Here is an 18,158-nt window from a genome sequence, read left to right as displayed (position 1 = left end):
AAACTGTTGAATAATCTTTGAAAAAGCTGAAAGGAAACTTGAAAAGGATGGACTGACCTGAAGTATTTATGTGTAGGCTATAACAAAAACTCATAGTAACAAACATGACTCATTTTTTGGAAATATTGCTGTGGTGAACTCAAAAAAATATCCCAGAAAGGGAAAGCCAGTTTAAACAGGATTTTCTCAGTGTCTTTACTAACACTGTAATTTATTTGGAATCCAGCTTCACGCTCACAAGTTTAAATGATGTGTGTATTTTAAAACCATTTTCCTTGAGGAGGAGAGATTTAATTTATGATGACATCTGTTATGCTTTAAAGTGTTTAAAAATGGGTGTTTTAGGGGCCGGCCTGGTAGTGGAGCAGTTAAGTTTGCACGTTCTGCTTCTGTGACGTGGGGTTCGCTGGTTCGGATCCCAGGTGCAGACCTATGCACTGCTTGTCAAGCTATGCTGTGGCGGGTGTACCATATAAAATAGAGAAAGATGGGCATGGATGTTAGCTCAGGGCTAGTCTTCCTCAGCAAAAAGAGGAAGATTGGCAGTGGATGTTAGATCAGGGCTAATCTTCCTCAAAAAAAAAAGTATTTAAAAGTATTTAAAAATGGACATTTTAGATGTGGATAGCCTATATGATGAGTTCACAGATGCAAAGGACCCGATTGACAAACAACTGGTCTACTAAACAAGCCTGTAGATACAAAGTCTATGGACATTTTTTGGAGAGCTGGTAGCAAATTCCTACAGGTCTGAAAACCTGCTGTCTTTGTCAGTAAAATTCCATTATTCTCTACCTAAATGATTTTATTAAAAAGATATTTAACTTGATGTCGTCACATTAGACTGATAAGAGAAGAAGTGTGATGTAGGCTTTAAGAGCAGAGCTGAAAGTCAAAGTGAATTTTACATTTGGTTGTATTCAGTTATACCACTGTGTAAAAGAAAAGGATGTCCTAAATAAAGGCTGCAGGCAGATCAGAGAAGTATTGTTGAAAAAGGAAACACAGAGTAAAAATACCTCATGGGATCATGAAATAAGAAGAAAAGTAATTGTTTATTTTTTATTAAATATAGACATTTTCTGTTAAATTACTCCTATTATATGTATACTCTTCTTTTAAAGAGTCTTATATTTATGTATTTTAAGAATACACAATAATATAGCCTACAATATTTAAGTATCTGATAAAGAGTTTTAAAAAGTTAAAATAAATCGCTCTATCAGATGATAGAAACATTATAAAAATATATTTAAAATTTTTCTTAAACATTTATTTAATCAATCCTATTAATTACTAGTTGCCACTAACTAATCCTATTGTTTTGTTTAAATAACCACATTTGTGTAATAGAAAAGTAAAGAATACAGATTAACAGATAATTTTGGAAAAACACCCATTTTTGTATTTTTAAGTTAAAATAGTAACAAATGTGTATAAATACTTCTATATTACTTTTTTTGAGTGGAAAGGTCTGGTTAGTTTGTGTCCCATGATACCTCTCCAAAAGTGTTGGTCACCCTGTACTAAGGATGAGGCTTAATCTAATTCTGCGTACCTGAGATTATACGCAAAATTTAAATAATTGTAAAATGTTATTATTTTCAAATTTGCCTTTTCTTATTTCCTAGAAACTGAGTTTAGTGAGCTTAGAGGACAAATGAAAGGACAAAACTAACATCATGTTCTTCTCTAATCTTTGTCACATAAAGTTGTTTAGTTTTCCTGTTCCTTGGGAAAACACATACACACACACCACACCACACCCTCTCATATACAGTCAAACAGTAAATACGCATCCTTTTCCTCCCTCTTCAAAAAGGAAAACCACCACCACACGACCTATTCAAATTTACTAACAAGAGATGAATTAACAAGGGAGCAGTAGAAGTTGTATAGCTCTTTTCCTATATGCATTTATACCCTGCTGTTTACTTACTTACTTTTACTTTTTCTCCTCTTCTTGATTTATCCGTTCTCTTCCTTAGATATTCTATTGGAGAGCATAGAGAAATTATTTAAGCATTGCATTCTTTTGCTAGTTTCTCTAAAAGTTACCTTCCTCATCACTCATTTACTTTCCAGAGCCTTCTGAACTAAAAACTCCAAAGTTGACATGCCAAAATGGCCATATTCCTAGCTTTTCAGCATTATTTTCTTTCAATAAAGTGATTTTTTACATTGGACATCAGATTTTATATTTCTGTGTGATGTCTGTCACATTATGCACTTTGAAATGGGAGTTGTTGGAACAAATGAACTTTTCAGATTTTTTTCCCTCCCATATCACTCTGGAACTTTGCTGCAGCATTATAAAACCAAATTTAGGATAAGAATAGTCTCTCTTAAAGGCCATCTAGGAGGATTGTTTCTAGTGTTAATGATAAGTAACACATGGCTTATTCTTTTGGCAATTTTATTAAATACACATGCAGGACTACTGAATGCTAAACATAACTCCTGATGACCGTGTTTCTTTCCTATCTGCCAGTGACTGTGCTTGTATGCCTTTACATAAATCTTTTTTAATCCTTATAATAATCTCATGTAGTATTATCTCCATTTTGCAGATTGAATAAATGAAACCTAGTGAGAAGTAACTTGCTCAGCAAAAGTCAAGATTTAAAATCCATGTTTGTCTTCTAGTCTACTATGATCATGAGATGGTCCTATTTTATTTCAGCCTTAAACATCAAGGTGTCATTTACAAAGCAAAGGCTTTGTGCCAATTACTTTCAGTAATGTGATTCCATTTTTTAATTCTCCTACTATCAAGGGTTAACTTATATTTAGAAACTCCAAAGATCATTACCACTATTATTTTTCTCTGTTAGGCATCTCCAAGAGTTACTGTTGATGATTATTTGGTAGCAAAATTAGCAGATACTTTGAATCATGAAGATCCAACCCCTGAAATCTTTGATGACATTCAAAGGAAGGTATTATATACATTTATCATATCTTTCTTGAAAAAAATGTATATTTCTATATGCATGTAGTTCATTTTTAAAAAGGTTATTGAAACATAAAATTAGAGTGGTAACTAAAAAGATTAGTTATAGTATAATACTTCTCAGTTACAAAAAAGGTAGGCCAGTGTTTTTTATTTGCTTATTTAATTGACAAATGAGGAAAATTCTTATGTTGCTTTTTTTAATTTGAATCTGACTGAAGAGCCAGATATATAGTTTTAGAATTTCATGAATTGATGATGTATAAATAATATGACTCAAATTTATTTAAATATGTGCCTTGAGCCTGTATGTGGACTTGTTTTTAAAGAACACTGCCTCCTAGAGCATTGTATATAACCTGCTCTCATGTGACTCTTGTTGCACTAGGACCCTTTTCAGTGCAATTTAGGTGGTAGAGGGACCAGAGGAAATCATTAGTTGTAATATAGTCTTATTGCTGACATCTTATAAATATGGAGCCTATGATTTATTATAGAAGATCTCAATCTAGTTTTTGGTGAAATCTTATTAGTGAAAATTAGTACATTATCTGTATTAATGATTGAATATCTTGATTTATTTCAATAAGGTATATGAATTGATGCTACGAGATGAAAGATTTTATCCTTCCTTCAGACAGAATGCACTTTATGTGCGCATGTTAGCTGAGCTGGACATGTTAAAAGATCCTAGTTTCAGAGGATCAGATGATGGTGATGGAGGTAAGGTGCCAGACATTGTACATTTATGTGTGTGTGTGTATATATATATATATATTCTGCTTACCAAAATAATGACCTTTTAAATAAGATAAAAATGTTCTTGAAGCTCAAATATAAATTGTAATGTATTTAAAAATCTATAAATGTAGGACAAAGTTTAGTTAGTATACTAAATTACAATGTTGAAAATTTAGTAACAGATTAGAATGTAAATATAGAATCCTTACCTTTTTTTTTTGCTGAGGAAGATTTACCCTGAGCTAACATCCACTGACAATCTTCCTCTTTTTTCTTTTTTATATGAACCACCACCACAGCATGGCCACTAATGGACAAGTGGTGTAGGTTCGTGCCTGGGAACCCAACTTGGGCCTCCAAAGCAGCATGCGCCAAACTTAACCACTAGGTCACAAGGGCTGGCCCCTTGAATTCTTAAAGAATGTTTGTTTGAGTTGTGTCATCCAAATATTTCTATGGTAATTTCCCTTTTGCTAGTAAGTGATAATGCTCATGACTAACAATGGGATTATTGAGATTAAATGAGATAACAAGTAATTGTTATCTCAATTGAATCAAAAAATGATTCTGAGACTGTACCATAAACTTTTTATAATGTTTTATAATGCTTTTTATAAAGCAGTATTAAAGAAAGTGTAGTTTTTTCTCTTTTTAATTATACTCTTTTCCACATGCCACACAGTGTAAGTTGGAAGAAGCTATAAGAAGCATTTATTGCAATCTTTTGTTTTTTTCAAATGAGAGTACTGTTAGCATGGTATAGTGAAAAAAGCAGACTTTAAGTGTCAGAGTATTTAGATTTTACTCCCGTTCTACTACTTATTATCTGTGTGATGTTGGCCAAACACTTAATTTTTTTAAGCCTTATCTTTTTCATTTGTAAATCTGGGATAATATTCTTCTCATGATAATATCTTGCCTCAGAGTTATTGTCAGATTTAAATGGAATTATGTATATGAAAATGATTTATAAACTAGAGCACAAGTATCAGTTTTTAATTAGTAATAAATAATCAGTTATTTGAAGTCTCCAGATTCTTAGGCCCAGTGACCATTTAACTTGTGATCCAATTTAGAAGTACTTATTAAACTCTAATTAAATGTCTAGAGTTTGGTGCACTTTCTGCTGTATTCTACCAAGCAAATAAGCAATATAAATAAAAAGTATACAGGAAGATTTGACTCTGTAATTATTTTTTATTTTTATTTATTTATTTACTTATTTTTTTGAGGAAGATTAGCCCTGAGCTAACTACTGCCAGTCTTCCTCTATTTTATACGTGGGACACCTACCACAGCATGGCTTTTCCCAAGCAGTGCCGTGTCTGCACCAGGGATACGAACTGGTGAACCCCGGGCGCTGAAGCGGAACGTGCAAACTTAACCGCTGTGCCACCGGGCCGGCCCCCTGACTCAGTAATTATTTTAAGAGAGTGTTTTAATTATAATCATTTACTTATGCTTTTAGGTTTACTTCGGTTTTATGGACAGGACCTCTTGGGGTTGGAGATATAATAGATCTATTAGATAGCACTGCTTTAAAAAGGTCCTCTATTATGGAAGCATCCATGCCTCCCCTCTTCTCTTCCCCCTCTTCCCTACTCCCTAGTTGACATTAGTGAGATTTTACTTTTTTTTAAATAATCTAAGCATTCTGGTTACAGAAGTTTGCTTTTGAGTTTTAGTAACTTTTATATTGATTGTTGATCTAATATCTTGGGTTTTTAAATTAATACTCTTTCTGGTTTATTTATTTGTAAAATTGGAATGATATTCTATTAGCTGGATTTGATTGCATAGTTAAGGAACTTTTTTAAAGAGTGCTTCTATGAGAGCTGAATAGTAAAACTCAGTGTACATCAAGTTCATTATATAGTATATCTGTATTTACTGTCTCTTTTGAAACATTTTTTACAGAGCTGCTATGAAATTTGTAGTAGCAACTCTGTTTCTAGAAAGGACTATTATAAGTGTTCTTATTTATTTTAGTTTAACTGCTTTAGAAATTTCTTAGTATTATGAAATGGATTTGCTATATGGCCTGGAATGAAAGAAGGTAAATTGAATCATAATCTGCTAGTTGTATGAGTTTATAAGTAATATGTAATTTAAAATGATGATAGCAATATATTCTCTGGGAGTGTTTTTGACACTATAGTGTAAGAGCTCTTCCAGGGTCTTCTAAATTGACCTTTAGCTTCCATTCGCATCTTTCTGGCCAGTCTGTCTTCTTGTATGCAACTAAGGGAAGCAAATTATTTATGTCATCTCAAACTCCCAAAAACCTCACACTTACTTAAAACGTAAGTCGATTAAAGAAATTTCTTTCTGCAACTTGTTTGATCTGAAGTAAATGTACTTCTCTTTTATATCAGTCATTGAGTAATCCCTCACATTGGAATTGTTGACTGTAGTTTTGAATTACCTACATATGTATCTCTTGTCTCTCCAGGACATTGCTTTTTAACATTCTTTGTCTTAATTGATGAGCTTCTGTACATTCTATAACTAAAAAATTGCCTAATCCTAAATCAGTTGAGAAAAGTATGTGGAATGATGGGTATAATATGAAATATTGTTATTAAAAATAGCGAGTAGGTTTATTGTCTTTGTTAGTGTTTAGGTTTTAGGCAATCACTGCAACTTTTTCAAATAGTAATGCTTATGATTTTCTTGTCTTTATAAGATTGTTTAATCACAAATAGGCCTTCCCCACATTTTTTGTTATAAATTTGTTTTCTTAGTTTTAAAATTAAGCTTCTTGACATTGTGTATTTTTTTAGATGTGAGATTTTGGCTACTTTTTAGACATTTTGAAATAATTGTCTAATCCTGTGTTTAATGTGCATCTGATTTTTAAAAAATAGAGGGTACAGTTGAGCCTAAAATTAATGGGTCAAGTCGTATGTGTGCTAGTATCCTCTGTGATTTTTCTTTGCTGGGGAAGAAATTTTATTCCCTATTTAACCAAACTTCAGCAGGTAGGTAGGTAGTGGATGGCTTGCTTATGCATGCTCTCTCTGCTCTCTCTCCTCTCCTCCCTTTTTTCCCTTTCTTCCCTCTCTCTCTCTTTATTTGTGATTGCTTTCTTTAGTTGAGTTCAACTTTAAATTATTTTAAAAGCAGATGTTTTCTCCTTTATTAAAAACTTGGTGTCATAGTCTTTTAAAAAATATTTAAATTATGCTTTCTGTTTTAAATGTTAATTTCAACCACATTATTTTTCTCACCAGGTCAAACAATACTTTCTTTTATTCTCTAATGTTTATAGGCATTTATCAAATTCTTGATTAAATGTGGACCTAGATTGATTTTAGACTATATTTCTGGATCTTATTGTTAATCAAGAAAGTAAACTATGCCTTGTTTTGCTTTTGATTTCTCTTTTAACCTGTCTTTGGTGGGAAGATTTAAGAGGTGGTAGATCACAGAAGGAGGTATGAGGCATATAATTGAATAAGGAGGATAAGAACTATTTGTTTACTCATTTTAATTATCGCCTTGCTGTTAACCAAGGGGTAATCTTAGGAGGAAATTCCTGTTTACCTTTTGAAACTAAAGGTCTGAGGAACCAAGAAGTGTTCTCCGGCATTTAGACTTATTAAAGTTGGAAAGCAACACCAGCTACCTTTTTGTAAAAGAAGTAGAAATTTGCTTTGAAGACCCATTTAGAGATCCAGATTCATAAATAATCTCTTAAGTGCTAGAAACCATACATTAACTTTAATTTGTATATGAATATTGCTTCACCATATATTTATTTGTGTTTTTAACAGAGGAGCATCTTAATTGGTACCTTAATTTGCTCAGATATAGAATAAAATCCTGAGGGAAAATACATTAATTTTAATAATGTATAATTGACTTTCTAACATTACTTTTTAAAAATAATTTTTAGTTGCTTTTTAATTAAATGGCATTGCATATTGAGTTTTACATATCTTTTGTTCTATTAGTTATATATTGATTCAAGAATCTACACTTCCAATGTCTTTGAGCCAAATCTGCTGAGAATAAGTGGACTTTAATAGATATATTAAAAATCACTCTATTTATCCTTCACACTAAAGTATAGTTTTATTTGTAACATTTCTTAATCCAGTGAGACAGAAATAACAAAGTACCTCTAACATTTCCTAACAGACTTCACTGTGCAGTGTTGTTCTCATGTTTCCATTGTGTTAGGGAACTTAATATGATACTGTAAGGATAAAATATTTAATAATTGCTCTCCTGTACATGAATGCCCTTTTTTGCAGGGGAGGGCAACTTAGGTACATACATATTTTCACTAAAATACCTGGCTTGGAAAACCATGGGGCTTAAGGGAACAGGTATTTGGAAGTAATGTACCACAATTTTCTATACTGTTTTGTTATGTCTTGGCTCATGTGACTTTCATTCTTGATGTTTGAACCTTAGATAAAGCAACTGTTTCAGAAGTTTTTTACTATTACTAAGTTGAATTTCTTCTCCTACAGAATCTTTTAATGGTTCTCCTACAGGAAGCATAAATTTGGTAAGTACTGTTATGGGTACTGTAATTATTAAAGTGGCTTGAAAATAACATGAAAAGGTGGGCCTTAATATATGTAAATAAATGCTATATTAGAAGCCCCTAAATCATCCTTTAGTATCATAAGAAGTTATTATGCTCTTAAAGAAATGTTAAATTCACATATAAGGCAACTGTGAATTAGAATTTAAAAATGAAACTTACTTTCATTTTTAAAAATGGGCTTAGGTCACACCTGCGTAATTCTGTTGCATTTGATTAAAAAATTGATTTTATTATTGCAATCCCAATATTTAGTATTTTAAAATGACTCTGGTTAGTGCTATGATAGGCAGTAAATTTGTAACTTAAATGTTTACATTGGAATTAGTTTTTTCTTCTCTTGTATTTAGAAAAGAAATATAAAATTGAGATATCTGAAAACTTCTAGATGTTTCTTAAAGTCTACACTATAACACATTCAGGTGGTTATAAAAAACATTTTTTTAAGCTTAGAGAATTTTACAGTGAATTAAGCAACTATATCCTATGGTTATAAACTTAAGAATGACAAAGTTTTTTTTTTATTGCACTAACATTGGTTTATAACATTATATAAATTTCAGGTGTACATTGTAGTATATTTTGAATTCTGTGTAGATTACATCATGTTCACCACCCAAAGGCTAATTACAATCCATCACCACACACATGTACCTAATTACCCCTTTTGCCTTCCTCCCTCCCCTCTTCCCCTCTGGTTACCACTAATCCAATCTCTGTTGCTATGTGTGTGTTTGTCATTTTTATTTTCTACTTATGAGTGAGATCATACGGTGTTTGACTTTCTCCCTCTGACTTATATCACTTAGTATAGTACCCTGAAGGTCCATCCATGTTGACAATGACATAGGTTTTTAGCATATAAGCTATCATTCGTATTTCATATATTCAAGGAGAAGTGTGAAATAATGAACATTTCAGTTCTTTTATATATCTGTTCTTGCCATTGAATAACTTATTTCATAAAATGCTGCTGGGAAGAAATATTAGGGTTCTATGAAAGTTTCGGTCCAGATTCCTTCTGGATTACATTACTACATTACTTTTTCTTTCAGACTTTTTGAAATAGCTAAGTGGTTTGGAGGTCCGTTACCTTGTGTGTTGTCTTCTATGTTATTACACTTATTTCTAAAATAACCTTATTGAGTAAATGTTCTATTACTGTACAAAGTATAACCTTTAACAAAACATTAAAGCCAGTCATAGTATTATGTCAGATATTTTGTAACATTTATGTTTTCCTAAATCATTTGATGATACTTTTCCTTGGTTTGAAATTTTCTAGTGTTCACATTTGTAGTGCTTGTACACGTGTTTGAACACTAGTAAAAAATAAATTTTTTTCTTTATTTCATATCTGGAATAAATGCTTTTTCAAATAAGAGAGATCCCTTTTGTCACATAATGATACAAACCAGAACAGTCTCTGGATTGAAAAAGGTCACATTGAGGTCAGTGACTTGCAGTATTTTGTTCTTCACATAAATCAGTTAAATTCAGGGTTTTAAGTAGGCAGTCTTTGGATTTTTTTTGAATACAGAGACAAATTTTAGTGGGTAGCTGGATTTTTAAAATAGTTTAAGGTTATAAATGAGGTCATGATAGTTTATTCCAATATACTAAGCAAAGTGAATATTTAATGTATGGAATTTTACTTATTTTGCAATTGAGATCGACAGGTAAATTATAAGCGTTTCTAGCATTGCTACTGTAGTTGTGTTTGCTGAGTTATCACAATTAAGTTGAATGTTCGTTTTTTGTCTTAGCATAATGTTGTTAAAAACACTTTTTTTGCAAGGAGTTCAGAATCAAGCTACAGGACTACTTTACAAACTATATTTTATTTCAGGACAACATTAATGCACTTGTTTTGAAATCACAGTTTTCTTTTACTAATCAATATTTATAGTTCTAAATCAGAGTAAATTTCTGTAGTTAACATTATTTCACCAATTGTAACTTTATATAGTGTACTTGCTATTTACTGTGCATAATAACTGTGAGACATTTCGTCAGATTTTCCCATCATATTTAATGAGAATAATGTTAATTGTATGCTTTAAATGTGCTAAAAAGACATTTATATTCAGCATTGTCTAACAACTTCTGAGTTGCATAGTATAAGATGCTAATGTGTTTAAAATAATAAGTAGTATTTAGCTTTTTAAATGTTACCTATAAGGGAAGGTTACTGCTACTACTAATAATAATAATGCTTTTTTGAAAAGTTAATTGTTTTATGTTCCCTGTGCTAGCTTGTAATGGGAAGAAGATCACAGTAAATAACATTCTAAATTTTGTAGAATAAACCATTTCCTCTGAGATTTCTGTCTTTCACATAAAAACAAAGCAAAGATTGTGCTGTTTCTATCAAAGTGTTTTATTATAGGTCACATGAGCACTTAAAAATAAGTGCATTCTGTTTCTTTTCAAAGTATTTTCATTCACATTTATATCCTGACAGAGTTGTAGAGCAGATACTACGCCATTATGACCATTGGGAAAACTGAGATATGAGAAAGACTAATTGATATGGCTAAAGTCTCTTATGGTATTGGTAGTGAAGCCTGTTCTAGGCCTAATTTAATTTAATGATTCTCCCACTTGATTTGACCCGGGAATGATCTGTATGGAATTATCACATTTTGCTTCTCTTAATGATCAGTCTTTAGTAGATACCCTTTAGGCTTTCTTCTTGGAATGCAGTAGCCTTAATTTAAATGACTTTATGTCATATATATGGCTACACCTAAGTCATTTAGATGACTCTTTTAGCAATAATTGGGACTCCAAAGTTCATTCAGATCCTATGGTTTTTAAAGTGTAAAATATGTCTGAATCATATAATGTCTGGGTGTCAGAGCTCCCCAAGACCACTCCTATGTTCAATGATTTACTAAGAAGACTCATAGGCCTCAGCAGTCATACTCATGGCTAGGATTTATATAGAGAAAGGACGAAAAGCAAAATCAGCAAAAGGAAAAGGTGCATGGGGCAAAGTCCGGAGGAAACCATGCACAAGTTTCCAAGAATCCTCTCCCATAGTAGTTACATAGCACAAGCTTAATTCCCCCAGCAATGAATGTGACAAGACACGTGAAACGTTCACACCAGGAAAGCTCATGTGAGGCTAGTTATAAAAGTTTCATTCCAGGTCAATCAGTAATAATTTTTGTTTGTGGAATGATTTTTGAAAATTAATTATTTAAAATCTGTCAGGCTACAGACTCAGTTTATTTAATAAGTAATCATAGTAATAGCTAATATTTTTTGTGTTAGACAGCCTTCTAAATGTTTTACATGTCTTCTCGTTTAATCCTCACATAACCCTATGATGTAGGTACTATTATTGTTTTCATTTTATAATAAGGAATCTAAATTAACTGAAATTATTTCTAATTTAACCAAAGTGTTAAGTTAAGGATTACAAAGTTGGCTCTAGTGTATTTCAACTATAAAAATATTGAAATGTTAAGAATTTTTATTCACATTTTTTTCTTGCCATGTATTGAATATAATTGAGAAATAGCACATTATAATATATGGCCAAGCAATGAGGGAAGAAATAATATGATGTATTAAGTTGGTTTCTAAATTACTTTGATTTATAATTTCTTAATCTTGGCATTTCTCTCTTCTGTTAGTATAAATAAAGAGGATTATTGTTGGAGGGGAGGATACAAATAATATAAAGCTTACATGAGGCAAAGATGAGTAATGCATACATGATGTAGAAGTCTTTAACACTTTTTTTCTATAAAATTTAAAAATTTTGTTTCTTGATTTTTTTTTCCCCCTAGTCTTTAGATGACCTTTCAAGTGTATCTTCTGATGACTTGGTACAACTTCATGCTTACATTTCAGATACTGGTAAGAGTCTTTGTGGTTTAATTGTTGTTTAAAAACTGATTATTATTATCCCTACATTATTTTCACATTTATTTTTACACTCCATTTTTCTTTTCAGTAGTCATATTTTTAAGTTACTTTATTTTCTGCAGCATGTTCTTCATTAAATTCTATGATGTTTATTTACTTATGTATATGGTATTTGAAGGGTTGTCACTGTTAACATTTGGAAAAGCTTAAATTCTAAGCGTATTGTCAGTGCTAATAAACTCTGAAACCGATCTTTTCCTCTTTTTGTTTGTGTCTAGCTGATAATTGTCTTCATAATTCTTATTAAATCATTTTAGGGCAGATTTTAGTTCATTTTTTTTCATTCATGCAAAGGCAGAGTAGATAATTGAGTAAATGAAGCTTTTGGGTATGAGAGTTTACAGAATTTCAAGAAATGCTTGGATGAGGCGAGAAACCTCTAAGATTTTGTGACTCAATCAGCATACATGCAAAATAGTTAGTAAACTAAGAAAAAAAAATTTCCATTGTTGCTATTGGGTTATTAGATAATGCCAGTGAATAGTAGACATTGATTTTCTTATCTAGCCTCTCACTATTCCTACAAAATGGGAGTGTGTTTGTTAGATAACATACTGAAGTATAAACATACTGAGGTATACCTCAGTTCAATTTCATGTTTACATTTTAAATACTGAAAAGAGATTTTACAGTATAAGTGTAATTTAAAAGATAATTTGCATCTGCTTTTTCCTAAGATCTCTGTTTTCTTTTGCTTCACACTGGAGCTGGAGTCTCATTTTGCATTCTGTCCTCTGCTAAATTTCTAGAATAAGTTATGTTAATTACTGTCTCAATTGTTCCTTTATCTTTTACAAATAGATGATGCATAAGTTACTCCTTTCTTAAAGCTCATTAGATAACACCCTTGTCAGTAAAACCAGAGGTCTTGTTGCTTTTCTGTCTAGCTTTTGATACAGTTGTCTTATTTTTTCCTTTCTTAAAATTTTTAAATTCTTTTAAAAATCTCTATTTTCTTTGTTGGCTTGTCTTCCAAATGTGAAAGCCTTTGTTAAAGTGCATATGTTTAGTGTTTGTCTTTTTATTTCTTTATTGAAGATCTTAAATTTTTATGTCTAGAGGAAGACACTCATGTCTGTATTTCTTATGTGGATCTTTCTCTTCTCTGGGGGTTCTGATTTTCTAGCTGCTTTGTCCGTTTATTCAATAAATATTTTTTAGCTTCTTAAAATGCATGGAAGTAGTATGGTAAGCATTTTTAATAAGTTATTTCTGTTAGACAAACCTTTCATAAATACTAAAGAGGCAGCCTAGTGTAGTGGCTAAGAGCACAACTTTTTGTCCATATTGCTTGAATTCAAACCTCAGCTCTGACACATAATAGGTGGGTAAACTTGAGTACATTCCTTAATTTCTCTATACCTCAGTTCCCTCATCTGTAAAATGAGATAATAATGATAATACCTCATAAAGTTGTTATAGACTAATTAATTACATTAGTAATTACATGGTGGGCATTATATATTAGTATTTGTTCAATAAATAGTTATTTTACCAATTGGACTCCATAGTGTCTTTGAGTCTAGATCCTGTGCCTTTAACATCTTTGTTACAGGAAGTAGAACTTAGAGTCTAGTGCAGTGCTACTCAAGGAGGGGTCCGTGGACTAGAGTGTACCGCTTCATTGAGGAATCTTGCTTTAAAAAATATTGGCTAAATTATACAATGTGCATGCTTAGTGATGAGATTGATTTATATTTTGATCCTAGTTCCTTATCTGGTTATGGATTAGTAACAAATAGTTTGCACATCACCTGCTATGAGTAACATTCTCCTAATGAAAACAAAACCTACTGTTTCTGTTATAATATCTTACCATCATCTCAAAATCAATATATGTAACCTCATTATCTTCTTTTAAAATCAAATTACCTTTCAGTTTTCTGTACTTCTCTTATAACAACCTCATTATTCTTCCCATTGTGCATGCACCGTGGTCGTGATCTCTCCTGCCTATCAATTTGTGACAAATCTGGTTATTCTTTTTTATAATGCTTTCTTATATTCCTCTCTTCTTTCTTTTTCTACTCCTTGCTAGTCTCATTACTCTTGTTAACTTCCAGTTCGGTTGTGGTTTGCTGCCTAATTGGCTTCTGCTTTCTATTTTTCTTTCGCAAATCTATCTTGAACTCCACAGATAAAGCCATTCCCTTGTTGCCATGCTAACTCACTTGAGTCGTGGTGTTTCTCTAATGTGATGAAAAAGTGTTGTGCAGTTTACTCTGCTAAGTCTCTGAGAGAAGGATGCTTAGAAGAGGTCAACGGTGAATAATAGTGTTACCTATAGTTAAAGCCTCTGAGAACAAGATGACCAAAGGCTGTCCTTAGTCTTATCTTTTGTCAAATGAGGAACACTGATATTAGACGGAAAGGGAATGAAGGGCAGTTTTCAGTAGAAAGTACAAATCTTAGAAAAATTTTGATGAAAGTCCAAGAGAGGTTTCTGTACAACTACATTTGCCCATATAGATTCTAGCTTTTGTGATTAAAATAAATTACTAAGAAACTACTACTAAGACCCTATGTGCTTAATTATATACAAAATACAAAATATTTAGTCAGATCCAAAACTTGGCCACTTCTTTTTCATAATTATGGATCAATGTAATCTGTTTATTAGGAGAGCAGTTTATACTTCTGGTCAATATGGTAGTATAAACTGCTATGGGGAATCCTTCATCCCACTCATAGAAAGGCTGAAAACAATAAAATAAAAATAGCCAAGGGGAAAATCTACAGGTGCTATAGACCATGAGGAAAAACAAATTTAGGGAAGTGAACAAACAGTTGAAGCCAAGGAGCTCTTAGAAGCATGAAGATAGCTGTCTTGATATTGACAGCATTTTCTTGCCCTCAAGTTTAGAAGAGGCTGGATGGGCTAAAGCCATGGGAATCTGGAATCTAGTCCTTTGCATAAAGCCCAGAGTCACAAAGGGTGGCTTGATGTGAAAAAGGAACTAGAAAAACTTAGCCTGCTGTTAGGGGAAAGAACAAAGAATGTGAAGATCATGGCTGGAAATGATAGTTATCACCCACAAGAAATTGAAAGCCTATCTTATATCCCAACATGGATATGTCTAGATTCGGCCATCCTCAAGTGATTGTGTGGAGAATATGAGAGTATGTTAAGGATATTTAGAGATAAAAACCTAAGGCAAGAATACAACACTATGAAAAACAACCAAATAAAATTATAGAAATTAAAAAATGTAGTGATTGAAATTGAGGTCAGTGAATGGATTAAGAAATAGACCGAATACAGATGAGTGTAGACTCAGTAAACTTTTGGAGACCTAAGAATAGAATATAATACAGAGATAAGAAGACGACAAATAGGAAAGACAAAGAAAGTGATTCAAAGTGCATCTTTTTACTTCAGATTAGTACAAAACGGGAACAGGTTTTGATTTTAGAGACTACCTGACTTGGATGCTTAGTGGCAGATCTGTAGGAAAATGCCTTTTAAAAAAAATCTCCAGAATAAACTACACTTGTAAATTGTTGAATATTATAAGTGAGAAAGAGACTTGCCAAAAGAGTAGATAAATCTTATTGCGTGGCTTTTGCTTTCTATTTAGTTGAAGAGATTTTAATTGAAATGAAACTGAATAGTGAAGGCTAGTACAAAAGGTTATTACTTAGTTTTTGTTATTTTTCCTGTATTAAATTTAAGAGATTCACATGCTATGTGCTGTGAGGTGGTTCTGGGAAGAGAGTCCAAAGTAGACATCACTGTGTGGTTGGTAGTGTCATCATAAACTTGTAGTTTATTATGTAATGTAGCCATCATATGGAACACCTTGTAGATGTGAGTACAGAGGATGAGAATCTGTTTTATCCTTTGGTGACATCCTTTTGTCTCAGTCTGTCATTTCAGATTCTTCTTCATTTCGTGTCATCCTTTTTGTTTGTTTTTGTTCTTCATCTTCCTCCTTTTTGTGTCTTTTGTTCCTCTTCATTTTGTTTTAAATGACTAGTATATGCTGACTATGACCCATATGCCGTGGCAGGCGTTTGTAATGATCATGGCAAGACATATGCACTATATGCCATCACTGTACACCGGCGCAATCTAAACAGTGAGGAGATGTGGAAAACCTATCGTCGTTATAGTGACTTCCATGACTTCCACATGAGAATCACTGAACAGGTAATAAGGTTTTTAAAGTTTGTGTACTTTACATTGTTTCCTGATTCGATGTTTGATTCTGAATAGTTTTGAGGATGCTAAGTGTTGACCAAAGCTAATGAAAGAAAATAAGGTAAGAATTTTGTATACACAGCATAAATGTTAGAATCATTTTGAGCATTTAACCAATAAATCAAATTTCAGCCAGTCTAACCATTGTGGACTAGTGACAAAATATCAGTGGTATACCTCAGAAAGTTAAAATGAGTATATATTTGTGATTTTAAGAGTTGTGTTTATGTGTACCTTGTGTTTTGCAGAGGTGTTTGGGTTTGGTTTGAAATAGGAAGTGGGATGACCGGAGCATAGTTTGTGCTTTTGCTTTTGGCAGCATAATTCAGATCTATAGTTATTTTAAATGACATCCTTATCCAACATTGCAACGTTTAAATCCTTGATTCGTTATTTTAAGAACCAAAACCTAAATTAAAGTTCACATTAACCAAATACTGTTTTTAATTCTTACTAAATACAACCCTCTTGTTATGCAGAAGTATAAAAAGTCAAAGATGACAAATGTAAACAAATTATTTCTCTGTTCTACTTTTTATTAAATATTTTTTCTTCTTCTTAGAAAAAAATAAACCATCACCAGATGAATTGGAATAGGTGATATATGAAATTTACTTTGAGTCTTTGATTTCATTCCCAGTTTTTAAATGTACAACTGGTAGTAAACCAATAAAAATAATAATTAATAGTGATATTTGATTGGATGGACTAAAGCTTTGAAATGACATTGTACTACTTTAGTATTCAGAAAATATCTTTTTCAGTTAAGATAGTGGAAAAAATATGGTTGGCACCATGATAATTTCATTAAAATATTTTGCTAACAGAGTGAGGTAAACTAGTAATATTTTAAAAGTGATTAAAAGCAGGTTAATGGTGACTCTAGAAGCCCATATTAAAAGGACTATTTTGAATTCTGTTTATAAGGAAATTAATAACTTGGGACATACCTGTTTTTCTGTTTTTGTTGTAGAATAGCTCTTTTCTTCATTTTTAGTTGATTTGTTTGCAGAGATGAAAGAATTTTCTGCCCCACATTGAAGAAATAATTGCCTTACTTTTTCAAATATTACCTGTTTGATATTGTTTTAAAATTGCATAGCTCATATATCTCTTCTTCCCATCCTCACACTTTAACCAAACATGACAAATTTTAAGATAATTTGAATTGCTGAGAGTAGTTTTATTTACTTGAAAATTAATAGGAATTTGGTATAATACAAAACTTTCTTTGTGTGAATAATTATAATTTTCTTTCTGCTATTAAGAGGAATAATCATTGCCTAATTTAAATGTTCTAGGCTCGGACTGTAAATATTATGTTTCTGTATTGACAAATATAAGTGAAGAACACACGTTTCAAAAACTTGATTAGTAGAGCAGTCCATACAGAAATTTCCCTTTTCAACACAGCACCAAAAGTAAATGAAATTGATAAAGCACACTTCATTTTTGAAAGTGCTCAGTGCAGGTGAAGTGAATGTGTTTTGACTTTGTGTTTCCTATAAAGTCACAGTAGCGTGTGGTTACTTAAGTATTTAGATTGCTCACAGAGCTTAAGAAATTAAAAACTAAGCTTGTAATTGAAAATTTAGGTTTAAGCAAAACACTAAGCATTTGTAAATAAGACTCAGGATGTTTGCCTTATAGCTCTGCCCTATCTATATTTTTTAAACTCAAATCCCCTGTAAAATAGTGGAAGAAAAATGCAGTGACTTGTAATTCACCAGTTGATAATAGTACAACCTGTTGACACAAGTAAATTT

The 18,158-nt window shown here is 31.9% G+C and overlaps 1 protein-coding gene across 4 annotated transcripts in view; it reads left to right on the top strand.

Moving 5' to 3' along the window:
• The window catches only part of SNX13 (sorting nexin 13), a 122,966-nt gene that overhangs the window by 81,693 nt on the left and 23,115 nt on the right, over nt 1–18,158 (top strand). For 3 of the 4 annotated variants that reach the window (XM_046669580.1, XM_046669578.1, XM_046669581.1), the window contains 5 exons: nt 2,835–2,939; nt 3,544–3,676; nt 8,176–8,213; nt 12,053–12,122; nt 16,169–16,341. In XM_046669580.1, the coding sequence (XP_046525536.1) occupies nt 2,835–2,939; nt 3,544–3,676; nt 8,176–8,213; nt 12,053–12,122; nt 16,169–16,341 (519 nt within the window). The remainder of the gene's footprint in view (nt 1–2,834; nt 2,940–3,543; nt 3,677–8,175; nt 8,214–12,052; nt 12,123–16,168; nt 16,342–18,158) is intronic. The other variant, XM_046669579.1, reaches the window with a different exon arrangement.

Source organism: Equus quagga, chromosome 8 (genome assembly GCF_021613505.1).
Source record: "Equus quagga isolate Etosha38 chromosome 8, UCLA_HA_Equagga_1.0, whole genome shotgun sequence".
Classification (NCBI taxonomy): Eukaryota; Metazoa; Chordata; class Mammalia; order Perissodactyla; family Equidae; genus Equus; species Equus quagga.
Note: the sequence above shows the minus strand (reverse complement) of the source record. Positions and strands in the feature narration are given on the sequence as shown.